Here is a 13,534-nt window from a genome sequence, read left to right as displayed (position 1 = left end):
CACCATGGTCCTGGGATGGAGGAGTTGCAGAAGGGATTCCAGGGAGGTCTGAGGAGGAAGAGGGAGAAGTTGCTGGCATGTGGTGCCTGGGTAGAGCTGGGAAAACAAAGATTGTTGCAACAGAGGTGCCAAGAGAACAAGCTGGCTCAAATCCATGTCTTAGGGAGCAGGGGAGGCGGGATGGGTTGAGAGGTGTCTGCAGCAGGCACAGGAGATGGGACGAGACTGAAGCTGAGCTGGTTTCCCCCACAGAACACAAACCCTGCAGAAAGCAAAAAGTGCCTACTCCAACTACCGCACCAACTACGACAAGGTGAACCAGTTCCTGTGCAACATCCCCAACTATGAGCCCCAGGAGACTGACAACATCCAACAAGTGGAGATGAAGCTCAAGAACCAAGCGGTAACTCCCAGAGCACCCCGGGCTCCTCAGGGAGAGAAAAGGGAACAAAACTAAAAGAAGCAGATCTTAGATAGCTGCTGAACATCAAATAGAAAACCAGAAATGTTTATTAGCTTTATCTTTGTGCTCTAAGGTCCCGTGGTCCTCCTGTGCCTTGTTCACACAAAAGAGGGCTGCTCAAGGAGGTTGGAATTCTCAGGGTTGTGATTTTAATGGTGACCCCCAAAAAGGCTGAAGGATGCATTTGGATGTTGTGTTGTCTCTGACCTGTATCTCCGTGCACCCAGGCACTGCTCAATGACATTGCAAGCAAGGAACAGGAGGTGCAGAAGGTCTCTGCCACAGCTCAGCAGTACCAGCAGGCAGTGAAGGTAAGGACTGAAATTCTGCCTGTGAGAGATCAGAGAAACAGAGTATTTGGGTTAGGAGAGACCCTAAAGCCCATCTCATTCCATCCCCTGCCATGGGCAGGGACACCTCCTACTGTCCCAGGTTGCTCCAACCTGGCCTTGGGCGCTGCCAGGGATCCAGGAGCAGCCACAGCTTCTCTGGGCAACCTGTGCCAGGACAAATTCCTTCCCAATATCCCATCCATCCCTGCCCTCTGGCAGTGGGAGCCATTCCCTGTGTCCTGTCCCTCCATCCCTTGTCCCCAGTCCCTCTCCAGCTCTCCTGGAGCCCCTTTAGTCCCTGGCAGGGGCTCTGAGGTGTCCCTGGAGCTTCTCCTCTCCAGGTGAGCACCCCCAGCTCTGCCAGCCTGGCCCCAGAGCAGAGGGTGGGGTTTTGTGGCCTTCCCAAAAAATGGGTCAAGGGCTGAAGTTGTTAAAGCCAGGGCAGCTTAGGAGGAGCCCGTGTGTGAAGGGGATGCAGCAATTTCACATTTCTCCTGGGAATGTCTTTGCACAGGACTACGAGCTGGAGGCTGAGAAGCTGAGATCCATCCTGGACCTGGAGAACGGCCGCAATGGCTACACCAGCAAGAAGCCCAGGCTGCAGTCCCCAGCTGCCAAAGTGAAGGAGGAGGTGAGCAAGGGCTGGCCAGAGCAGAGCCAAAGCAGAGGGCAGCTCATGGGACCACGGAGGGTTTGCAAACACCTGCATTTATTGTGGGGACCTTGGTTCCACAGGGAACCACAGGGAATCAGGAGGAAGGGATTTTTCATCTTTTTTTTGAACTGGGCTGGCCACAATGAGGGAGGGAAAATGCTGGATTTAACACTTTTGGAAGGGAAAAAGGAGGAGAAAAGCCAAAAACCTGGAAGTTTTTCCCTTCTCTAGACTTTCAGAGAGATTTCACTACCAAAGATAGAAATACTTACAGTGAGATGAGGCCACAAGCTACTCACACTTATGCAGAATCTGTTTGCTACCTGCTTCAAACCTATCCTGCCTAGAGAGGCAGGCAAAAGTGTCCACCTGGTTCTTCCTCAGCTTCCTCACCTGGTTCTTACTGCACCTGTTTTTGCTTACCTTGAGTAGAAAAATCACAGCACGACCATGAGTGTATCTGTGCTTGAGAATCCCTCTCCCCCCCAAAACTCAGCAGTTCACTGCTGTAGGTGTTTAGAGGAGCACCCAGAGCTACCAGTTTAGAACCTGTTATTTCTGGCCTTCTCAAGCTCTTCCCAACACGTTTTTGCTCTGCAGGAAGCTGTTCTGGCAGCCAAATACACAGAAGTGAACGCTGTGAACAAGCAGAGGCTGCAGAACCTGGAGTTTGCCCAGAGCCTCCTGCGGCAGGTGAGTGATCACAGGAGCAAGGGGATGCTGAGGGGACACACCTGCAGGACCCAGGGACACCTGTGAATGGCACATGTGGGGCTCTGCCAATACAGGCTGGACTGGGAACAACTCTAGCTGGTGTCTTGTCCCCCTAAATCATTAATCAACAGACACTTAAACCAGACAGACCAACCCCCAGTCCCATTGCCAACTCATCCTAGGAAGTTCCATATAGTTTTCAACACTCTTTTTGCCATTCTGTGACAGAATTAGTGTCCCTGGTGGCTCAGAGCTTTGTTCTGACATTGCAGAAAGGATTTCTCAGGCTGGGAACCTGCAGAGGTCCATTTGCAAATGCTCCCTGCTCAGGGTTTGCCACAGCTCTGCTCCCTCCTGCTGCTTTGTTGGAGGCACTGATCTCCTGGGCCGGGTCAGGAATGGCCAGCAGGACCAGGGCAGTGATTGTCCCTCTGTGCTGGCCTTGCTGAGGTACCTGGAGTCCTGTGTCCATTTCTGGGCCCCTCATGAAAAGAAGGACATGGGATCACTGGAATGTGTCCAGGGAAGGGAACAGAGCTGGGAAGGGGCTGGAGCACCAGGAGGGGCTGAGGGAGCTGGGAAGGGGCTCAGCCTGGAGCAAAGGAGGCTCAGGGGGGACCTTGTGGCTCTGCACAGCTCCTGACAGGAGGGGACAGCTGGGGGGGTCGGGCTGTGCTCCCAGGGAACGGGGACAGGAGGAGAGGAAACGGCCTCGAGTGCCAGGGGAAGGTCAGGTTAAACATCAGGAGAAATTCTTCACTGAAAGGGTGGTCAGGCCTTGGAAAGGGCTGACCAGGGAGTGGTGGATGTGTTCCACCATTCTTGGAGGTGTCCAAGGACTGCACATGACACTCCATGCTCTGGGCTGGGTGGCAAGGTCGGGACTGGTCACAGGTTGGACTTGATGGAGTTTCTTTCCAACCTAAATGATTCCATGATTCTGTGATGATAAGCACCAAAAGTGTGACTAACTGGATTTTTTGCACTAATTTTTTTTGATCCTTTTGCCAACAACAGCAGCCAGATATTCAGGTGACACAAGACTTTGCCCAGACCAGAAAGTCTGTAAGGCCTGTGGAAGAAGTCTGGAAGTTGAAGAAAGAGCTTGAGGATGAGACTCAGCGTCGGCAGCAGCTTGAGGCAGAGATTGAAGCCATTCAGAACAACATTGTCCACCTGCAAAACCAGAAGCCCCAAGAAACTGTGGTGAAGAAAGAACTGGTGAAGAAGGTGCCTGACCCCCAGCTGGAGGAGAGTTTCCACAGACTGCAGCAAAACCTGGCAGAGGAACAGCGCAAGAACCAGGCGCTCCAGGACGAGCTGGAGGCTCTGAAAATCCGGCTGCGAGTCCTGGAGCACGAGAAGAGGGAAGGAGGGCAGGAGTACATAGTGAAAGAGGTGCTGAGGATTGAACAAGATAAGGCCCAAGCTGCTGAAATCCTGAAGCTCAAAGAGGAACTGGAAGAGCTCAGGAGGCAGGAAGGAACCAGGGAGAGTGAAGTCATCCTCTTACGCCAGCAAATTGCTGTGCTGTCCAGCGAGAAGAACAAAGAGCAGGAGAAGGTGACGGAGAAGGAGGTGCTGAAGCTGCAGAATGATCCCCAGCTGGAGATGGAATTCCGGATGTTGCAGGAGACCAAGGAGAGGGAGAGCGCCCTTCGGCAGAAGCACGAGGAAGAGCTCAGCTTCCTCCAGGAAAAGCTCAAGCGTCTGGAGAAGGAACGGGCCATCGCCGAGGGCAAAATCACCGTCAAGGAGGTGCTGAAGGTGGAGAAGGATTTGGCCATTGAGAGGGAGGTGAACGAGCTCCGGCGCCAGTATGAAGATGAGAAGTCCAAGGGCCGTTCCAACGAGCGGGAAAAGGCTGAGCTGCTCAGGAAGATCCAGCTGCTGGAGGAGGAGAACTCCAAGGTGGTTGTGCAGGAGAAGGTGCGTGAGATTGTGCGCCCAGACCCCAAGGCTGAGAATGAAGTTGCCAACCTTCGCCTGGAGCTGGTAGAGCAGGAGAGGAGGTACCGTGGTGGGGATGAACAGCTGAAGAGCTGCCAGAACGAGCTGGCTGCTCTGAAGAACAGAGGGCCTCTGGTAGAGGTCAAAGAAGTAATTAAGGAGGTCATTAAGTACAAGAATGATCCAGAAACTGAAAAGGAGCTACAGCGACTCCGGGAGGAAATCATAGAGAGGACCAGAGCTATCGAAAGAGCTGACCTGGAGATCTACCAGCTGAAACAAGAGATACAAGCTTTGAAAGACACCAAACCCCAAGTGCAAATGAAGGAAGTTGTTCAAGAAATCCTCCAGTTTCGGGAAGACCCCAAGACTAGAGAGGAGGTAGAGTCGCTGCGAGTGCAGCTGGCAGACGAACAAATGAAGCACATTGACCTGGAGAGGGAACGGCTTCTCCAAGAAGAAAAAGTAAGACTGAAGGAGGAAGAACTTTCCCAGGTGAAGGAGAAGGTGGTCCAGCAGGAAGTAGTGAAGTATGAGCAGGATCCTGCCTTGAAAGCCGAGGTGAACTCCTTCTCGCAGAGCATCGAGAGCGAACTGAAGCAGATCGACGGGCTCCGTGAGGAGCTGCGCAGGCTGCAGAGGAGACGCTCCGAGCTGGAGCGGCAGCTGGAGGAGCTGGAGAAGGAGAGACAGGCCCGCAGGGAGGCCGAGCTGGAGGTGCAGAGGCTCAGGATCCGGCTGAACGAGCTGGAAGAACAGGAACGAGAAACGACAGAACGAGTGACTGTGAAACAGAAAGTGATCCTTCAGCAAGATCCCCAGCAGGAGAAGGAGCACTCCCTCCTCAAGCTGGAGTTAGAAGAAGAGAAGCACCGCAGGCAAGTCCTGCAAACCGAGCTAGAAGCCCTCAGAAAGAAGCTCCTTTCTTTGGAGAAGATGGAGGTCAAGGAGAAAGTGGTCTTTTCAGAGAGTGTCCAAGTGGACAAAGGAGACACGGAGTATGAGATTCAAAAGCTGAAGAGCAACCTGGAGGAAGAAAGTAGGCGCAAGAGGGAGCTGGATGCAGATATCAACCGCCTGGAAACCAGGCTGTCCGAGGTGGAATTCAACAACTCCAAGTCATCAAAGGAACTAGACTTGTTAAGGGAGGAAAACCACAAGCTCCACCTCGAGAAACAGAACCTACTGATGGAAACAAGGAGACTGCAGTCAGAGATTGAACTCACCGCAACAGAAGCTCAGGATCTGAGAAACATGACCCACGTGGACAGTGGAATAAACCTGGACTCCAGGTTCCAAGCTTTGGAAAGAGAGTTAGAGGATCTGAAGCAGTTGTCCAGAGAAAAAGATGCAGAGATTGAGCAACTTCAGAATCGCCTGAAGACAGTGGCTATCAAGAGGGAGCAACGAGAGAACCACCTCAGGCGCTCCATCGTGGTCATTGACCCCGACACCGGGAAAGAGATGTCTCCAGAGGAAGCTCACGTGTTTGGCCTCATTGAATGGAGCCTGTTTGTCAAACTGAAGAGCCAGGAATGTGACTGGGAGGAGATCTCAATAAAGGGTCCCAACGGGGAATCGTCTGTGATCCTGGACAGGAAGTCTGGCAGGGAGTTCTCCATCGAGGACGCCCTGAAGAGCGGGAGGCTCACGGCGGCCCAGTACGACAGTTACCTCAACAAGGAGATGTCCATCCAGGAGCTGGCAGTCTTGGTGTCCGGAAGCAACTACACAGCGCTCGCTCCACTCTAGAAACTTCACTTCAAGAGCAGCCAGTGAGAGCTGCAGCACCTTGCAGACACCCAGATCACTGCAAAGCCTCGCCCTCCTTCGCCTCTTCCAAACCGCTACAGCCTCTGCCCCGGCCATGCTACGCAGCCGCTCCGCTTGTTGTCACACACTGCAGAAACACCACCCGTAGTGGAAAACATCTGCCAACCTCCTGAAACCCCTCTTCCTCCCTGCCTACCAGAAAATAAGAGAAAGCCTTAGGACAGTGAAGTGCCTCAAGTCCAAAAGACTCAGTAGAACCTGCAGTTTCCTCAACTCCTACTCACATAGTCGTGCACGAAGCCGTGTCAGGAGAGAGACTGAAGGTCCAGGTGACTTTGAGGTGACCAGCAGGAGCTGGTTACATCAGCTGCATGGTGATAAGCCAGATAGTCCCACTGTGGACAACTGACTCAATGATGGGCTCATCCTCTGAGAAAACCAGCTCTGTGGAAACCAAGGTTTCAGCCCAGAATCACCACGCCAAGACTCAACACCACCATTTGTTCACCTCTGTGCCTGTGCTGCTGGGGAAGAATGAAGGTGTACTTTGATGGCACCAGCCACTGATCCAGGAGGAGCATTCACATCACCCCAGAGGTCAAGGAAAAGGACATGAAGAGATGGCAGAACCACCAGACACAAGGGGTTGTGCACAGCATGCAAGGGAATCCAATGCAGAGGGCCTCCCACAGGCAGCTCCTTCACTCGTGGTTAAAAGCTGTTAGTGCTGGTGTTTTCCTGGATGGAGTTACATGCAGCTACATGTTTCATTTATTTGTGTAAGGGAATGGGGAATAGAGGGGAATTCTATTTATAGTACAAAATAAAAATGCAGTGGTTCCAATCAGAAGGTGTTTGGTTTTCATTAATTATGGCAGCATCCTGATCTTTGGGTGTACAAGAAGGTGCCATTAAGGAGTCAGAATTAAAACACTGAGATACTCATTTTAGCTGTTGGCTCTTTTCCAAGGGGAAATTGCTGGAGCAGCATTGAAGCTGGGACTAATGAGCAGCATTAGATGGGAGTGAAGTGCACTAAAGAATGGGACTGACTGCAGGAGAACAGTGGATTTCAATGGGATGGTACCTTTGAGAACCCATTCACTTCCTTTTGCCCCAATTTCAGCTAATACCCACACCCTGGGGAGCTCTGATGTCCACAAAAGCATCATAAGCATTCCCTGCTTAACCCTCTTGGCTCTGGGGATTAACTCCACTATTTTACCTTTGTGACTGAAGGCATCAGGGAGGATCTCACTGGCCCTGCAGGGTCTGAGCCCCACATGTCCTTTCCAGCAGAGGCCAACTTCAACCATTAGGAACAGAGGGAATGAGAAGAAACATTCCTACCCCTGCAACAGCTGTAACACAGCTGCCATTCACTCACCACATAGGAGGCTTTAGAACAGTCAATAATTCATTACTCACTCGAGACACAGATGAGCATCCAAGCTGCAACAGAAATTCTTGGGAACAAAGGGAACTAGAAGTAAGGAGATGGGGAAAAAAAGCGTTTTGGAAAGTTTGAAACAATTTATTGAGTTGTTCTGTACAAGATTAACATTTTTTTCATACCACCCCCACCATCTTCAGCAAGACAGTGCCAACACACACATAAAAAAAAAATAGAATAGTAAACTGCAGCTCTTACAGCCAAAAGGAACTGCCATCCCCAGGTAAGTGCCATGGGAGCCTATCCCTCCCCATTCCATCCTGGAAGCGCTGCAAGTTGCCTCCCCAAGGCAGAGGTGCCAGCCTGGCTCCCCATCAGCTGCTCTGCGTGGGCCTGCCTTGCTGCCACTCTGCTCCACACCACTCACTCACTCATTATGTAAAGAAAAAATATCCCACAGAATTTCCACCACATAAACGTTTCCCTGAGGCAAGAGGCTTCGCTAAATTCCTAGAAGGAGGGATTCTGCACACGGGGGCTTCCCAGCAGAAGCATTCAAGTGAAAGCAAAGAGAGGGAGAAGAACCAGTACCTCAGGTCACTCACTGAGAGCCCCTGTCCTGCCAGGAGTCCCAAGCTTTCAGCTCCCAGGGGAAGGGGAAGGTGCCAAGCACCCCTCAGGATGAGGCCTTCAACAGGAACCACACGACATCCACTGCTCAGAGTCCAACAAGAATTGCTGTGCTTCCTTTGACCCACACCAGTTCTGTCTTTGGCTCTTCTGCTACAACCTAGGTATTTTCTGTAAACAGACTTGAAATCTGAGCTGTGTCCATTAATTTGAAATACAATCAACTCACTGATCTCGGGCAGTTATGTATCAGCTCAAATTGCAAACAGTCATTCTCAGATCTTAACAAAAACCAGAGGAAACTAAAGCAGACATTTGCTGGCATCCTGGGCTCAGCATCCTTCCCCAAAGCTCAAGGAGGAAGCTGCAAGCCTTTCCTTGGAATACCAGTAAATTCTACATGGATCAGCACTACCCCTGCACAACTGGGACGTGGCTGGGGGGGCCTGAGAGAAGACAGACTGGGCAGAGCAGGAAACCAAACCTCAGAAAGCTCAGGTGGAGCCTCAGCCTGCCCTTAGCCTGAAAGGGGGTGCACAGGGGGAGTATTTAGCTCTGAAGTTAAAAAATGAACAAGAGAAGACACCCCCAGACTGTAGATGGTCCCTGTTCCTGCAGCTTGCTGTGCACATGATCCTGGTGCAGGCACCACTGAGGTGTTTTTCTCTGGAATTCATTGGACAGGTCGTGACCTTGGCTCATCTCACTCATTCCCTCTGCCCACCAAATTGATCCTAACTCACAACCCTAGGAAAGAATGGCTTTAGGGGAGGGCCTGGGACCCGCCTGCACAGACTGGGATGGGAACTGGTGCTCCTGCTGGATTTGGGACTGTGCTCAGTCACCAGGTCACCACTCAAGTCCAGACAGTGCAGCTTTTTTTTTTTTTTTTCTTCTGATGTGCAACCATAAAAAGCTCTATTAAATAAACCAGAATACATTTTAAATACAGAATGATTAAAAAAGGGTTGAGGAGCACACAAAATAGGGCTGAAATGTGTGTCACTAGTCCATTCTTGCTCCACCATAAAAGGCACTGGAATTATGTCTTCCCATCCATGTGACATGCTAAGAGGTGTCCCATTCAATCCAATGCATTCGATGGCAATGAGGATAAAACTGAGCAGGAAAAAAGCATCCCTTTGGAGGGAAAAAAATCCAAAAACTCAAAAGAAGTAGAATTCTAAAAGTCGATGACTGCATCTAAAAATGTCTTTAGTCTCTAGAGAGTCTTCCTTCTCCTCCAGAGGGGAACATCAGGTGGTTCCTCACATTCACCACACAGGAAATATTAAATCCTCCAATGAAGTGTAGCACAGTTTTATAGTACAATTGGAAAGTTCCTCAAATGTCTTCAAGAAAGCACTGGCAGTGCTAGAATTATCCAAGTAAATCCAAAGCAGAAGAAAGAAGCACCTTTCATACCCTCCACAGGGAGACCAAGGAGGTAACTGGACTTGGAGGTACTTGGCAGCTACAGACACAGGAGGGTGGGAATCCACTGCAGGACCAGCCCAGCCTCCCTGTGAGTTCCAGCTCCTGCCAGTGCCAGGGAATGCAGGAAGGGCAGCAGCAATAAACAGTGCTACAAAAGGCTCCTCTCATCAGGGCATGGCTCCAGGTGGCCCCAGGGGTGGGGCTCAGCTCTGAAAGCCTCTGAGCAGACGCCCCAATGAGTTCCTTGTTGCAGTTCAGTCTCTCCAGTTGTCATAAAAAAAAAGAAATAGGAAAAAAAAAAAGAAATCAAAAGACACAGCTGGTATCCAAAGTCCATGAGCTGTTCCTCTGGGTTTTATCCTATGGGTGCTGGAGCTCCCCTCCTTGCAGGCGTCACAACTTGCGCTGCTGTGCATTGGACCCTTTGCCGTGAAGCTGAGAAGCATCTGAAAGAAAATAAAACAGCTGGGAAGGGGCTCAGCACCCCCAAAGGGCAGCTGGGACAGCCAGGCCTCTGCACAGAGTTTGGAAAGACCTACTCCTCCTTCCCAGCACCAAGGGATGCAGAAGAAGAGGATGTGCTTGGAGACATCTCTGCCCTGGGAGCAGCCTCTGAGGAAGGGACAAAGGAAGCACTGAGGGTCCCCTGTGGGCTCCCAGCAGAAGCCCCAGGCACAATTCCAGCTGCCAGGGAGCTCCTTAGCCTGGGCCCTTCTCTAAATACCCCCTGCCACATCTCCCCCTCCAGGAATCCCAAAACACATGCTGGGGTTGCCTTGCCCCTAAGGTGGTTGGAAGGAACCTGTTGAACACTTTTGCTGTTGTAATCACAGAATCACTGAGTTTGGAAAAGACCTCAAAGGGCAAGGAGACCAACCTGTGACCCAACCCCAGCCTGTCCCCAGCCCAGAGCACTGAGTGCCATGTCCAGGCCTTCCTTGGACACCTCCAGGGATGGGGACTCCAAACCTTCCTGGACAGCCCCTGACAATGCCTGACCACCATTTCCATACAGAAACTCCTCCTGATGTCCCACCTAAACTTTCCCCATCTCCTCTTGTCCTGTCACTGGTTGTGTGGGAGAAGAGGCCAACCCCTCACCTAGAAACCCCTTTTAGGTAGGGCTTTAAGTGCTTTATTGGTTGTTTTTTTGAACTATTTAATTAGGTGCTTTTTAAATGAAGGCTTTAGGTGCCCACTGATAGCAACAGGATCCATAGGAATCTCACCACTGATGAAACAGAAAGGAATGGATGTGGAGGACAAGAGAAAATGCACTGAAGAGAGAAAAAGGAAGTTTAAGGAAGCAAAAGTTTTCCAGGAGCAATAAAAACCACTTCAGACTGTGAAGGACAAATGGGAGCACTGAGACGTGCAGCCAAGCAGCAGTGGCACCCAGCAGTGCAGCAGCAGCTTCTCCTCCAGGCCAAGAACAGCTCCTCTGCATGCAAGAGCTCAGCCCAGCACATCCCATCTCCACATTCCCAGCACAAGGAACCTCCACCAGCAACAGAAGCACCAACCACACACAGGCAAGCACTGGATGCTCTTTGCTCAGAGGCTCTTGGATGTACATGGATATAAAAGCACTTTTATTTAAGGCATCAACATTCCCTTGCACTTGCAGCAACCTCCCAGGCAGCTCCAGTGCTCAGACACAGCAATGCAGCTGTGGGCAGGTGTTGGCACAGCCAAACACAGCTGGTGCCACAAAACACAGGAATTCATTTTAAGCTTATGGGAGTCACTTAAATATCTGCTGTGTTCTCCTCCAAAACACCAGAACTGGGAATGATCCAAGAGATGGCAGCACCAGGCTCCATCCCCTATCTTTAAGTGAAAACACCAAGTGAGAAAGGAGGTCCTTGCTGAGCTGGATCCATGGTCAATTCTCCTTCACTTATTCCCAGTGGTCTTCTGGCCCTGCATCCTGCTGAAGAATTCATCAAAAAAATCTTCTGTTATAAGCCCTCTGAACAACAGTGATCACTCTGAACTCCTTGAACTAAAGGGACAAAGAGCTGCTCCTCAGTGACATGGAATAAACTCCACAAGCCATGTGCTATCTCTGATCTCATTCCAGAAGTGTGATTTACAAACAGGAAGGAAGGTTCTGTCCCACCAGTGATCACTGCCAGGACCTTCTTCATCTCTACCACACCAGCATGGCACAACCCACATCAAACTTAATCAGAGGAAGCAAACCAAACCAACTCTTTGCATCTTCCTGAGTGCACAACACACTCTTCCTTCTCCAGCCAACAAGCACCGTGCTCAGCACTCAAGGGCTTTTATTCCATGCCTGCTCCAGGAGGCTACATGGTTATCCATGCACACACCACAGGGCCAGGCTAGCACCCCTAAATCAGGCTCACTTAGCCCAGGAAGACCATCCCAGCAGGAGTAGGTACTAAGATAATGGCACTGAACTGCACCAAAGAGCTAAAGAACATGTCTAAGAAAGCAGAAATGGGAATTATCAGGGGACTAAGCAGCTCCCTGGAGCAGGTACGAATGATCTGCTGGCGCTGAATTTCAATTTTCCTTACTTCTCTCCTTTGTAAAACTCCTGTTTTATGCATCACTTCTGCAGGCATCAAACTGGGGCAGGAACAGGCTTAACTGCCAAATCCTCACGTTGTGAGCAGCAAGAGGAGCAATCTGCATTTACACTACAAGCTTGTTGTGAAGGAGATGCTGGCAATTAACTCAGTCACAGACACAAGACAGTCTGGTCTGACACATTTTATGTAGGCCACCAGGAACAAAACTCCCCAGAGCTGGAATATTCATTCCAGGCACAGCTTTCATCCTGGCAGGATAATTCAGAGTATCTGCAGGAACCAACACTTGCTGTAAGCACTGAGGACTCATTCCAGAAACCACAGAATCCCAGGATGGTTTGATTGGAAGGGACCTTAAAGCCCATCTTATTCCACCCCCTGCCATGGGCAGGGACACCTTCCACTGTCCCAGGCTGCTCCAAGCCCTGTCCAACCTGGCCTTGGGCACTGCCAGGGATCCAGGGGCAGCCACAGCTGCTCTGGGCACCCTGTGCCAGGGCCTGCCTACCCTCACAAGGAAGAATTTCTTCCTTACCATGGAATGGTTTGGGTTGGAAGGGACCCTAAAGCCCATCCTGTTCCACCACCTTCCACCAGAGCAGGTTTCCCCCAGCCCCTCACTGTGTACCTCAGAGAGGCATTAGAGACAAGCACCGAGCTGGAAAACATGGAAACCCCTTTGGCTGCAGCCCTGGATCTGCTGAGATAGAGGGAGACTCACGAGGCAGAAGGACAAACACATCTGAGAAGTTACCTGGCAAACTCTGTGGTAAGTGAGTGGCCAGGGCAGAGTGTGGGAGTGGCGCTGCGTGGTGGGGGCTGGAGTGCAAACCAGCCAGAAGACCTAGAGAGAAAAACAAAGAGAGGACAGGGAAAAAGGAACAAATACACATCCAAGACAGAATGAGCAGACGAGCTGCAGCAGTTAGCAGAGGTCGGGTTCCAGTTATTGGCACTTCTGGGTGAGCTCTAGGGATGTTCTCCAAACTGCTGGAGATACAAAAGCAGGGAGCACAGCACGAAGCAACAGCCAGAGAGATGGGCTGGTGTGCAATGGGGCAGCCCAGCAGAGCACTGGTGGTCTAGGTGACAGCACAGGTGACACACAGGTGACCAGCAGGATACTCACTGTGCCCGAGGCCGTGGTGGAAAGTTCCTGGAGCAGGTCCTGTAACTATTGCATCCTTGGAAACTCCTGCTTTGGGGGAGGAGTCGGAACTGAAGGAGATGACATGGAGAGGGAAAGAATGAATAGGAGAGATAATACCTAACGGGGTGGAGCTCAGGGCAGCTGGCAGCTTTGGGTTGTTGGACTTGTAGGATGGAGCCAGTACACTTAAGGAGGAAGAGCTTGTTAGCAGCACAGCTCCACTAGTTCCTTTCTGCAAAGCAATGGAAAAGGTCAGTCAGGAGAGGGAGAATCAAGGTACAGCATCATTCAGACTTACAGATCTGCAAAACATGGAATGCTCAAGAATTCCCCCTTGGAAAAAGCACCCTCCCAGCAAGAGATGCCAGCACTTGAGGCCATCTGCAGATGGACATTGGCAAGCCAGCTCTTCTGAATGTGGCCACACTGGATTTGCCTCCATGACTCCCTTGCTGGGAATTGTGCCTCCATTA

General features: G+C 51.0%; 2 protein-coding genes across 9 annotated transcripts in view; one reads left to right on the top strand and one right to left on the bottom strand.

The window, feature by feature from the left end:
- The window catches only part of PPL (periplakin), a 31,126-nt gene extending 24,389 nt beyond the window's left edge, over window positions 1-6,737 (top strand). The window contains exons 18-22 of the mRNA XM_058035746.1: window positions 253-403; window positions 691-774; window positions 1,310-1,426; window positions 2,051-2,143; window positions 3,182-6,737. Of these exons, the coding sequence (XP_057891729.1) occupies window positions 253-403; window positions 691-774; window positions 1,310-1,426; window positions 2,051-2,143; window positions 3,182-5,866 (3,130 nt within the window). The 3' untranslated portion in view covers window positions 5,867-6,737. The remainder of the gene's footprint in view (window positions 1-252; window positions 404-690; window positions 775-1,309; window positions 1,427-2,050; window positions 2,144-3,181) is intronic.
- Window positions 6,738-7,400: 663 nt separating this feature from the next.
- Window positions 7,401-13,534, bottom strand: part of UBN1 (ubinuclein 1) — a 29,899-nt gene continuing 23,765 nt past the window's right edge. For 5 of the 8 annotated variants that reach the window (XM_058035325.1, XM_058035328.1, XM_058035331.1 and 2 more), the window contains 2 exons: window positions 13,041-13,293; window positions 11,197-12,755 (listed from right to left, as the gene is read on the bottom strand). In XM_058035325.1, coding sequence (XP_057891308.1) covers window positions 12,541-12,755; window positions 13,041-13,293 — 468 coding nt within the window. In that variant the 3' untranslated portion in view covers window positions 11,197-12,540. Of the gene's footprint in view, window positions 12,756-13,040; window positions 13,294-13,534 lie in introns of all 8 variants that reach the window. The other 3 variants (XM_058035327.1, XM_058035330.1, XM_058035332.1) reach the window with 3 other exon arrangements.

Source organism: Melospiza georgiana, chromosome 16 (genome assembly GCF_028018845.1).
Source record: "Melospiza georgiana isolate bMelGeo1 chromosome 16, bMelGeo1.pri, whole genome shotgun sequence".
NCBI classification, from domain to species: Eukaryota; Metazoa; Chordata; class Aves; order Passeriformes; family Passerellidae; genus Melospiza; species Melospiza georgiana.
This window is presented reverse-complemented; position numbering and strand designations above follow the sequence as displayed.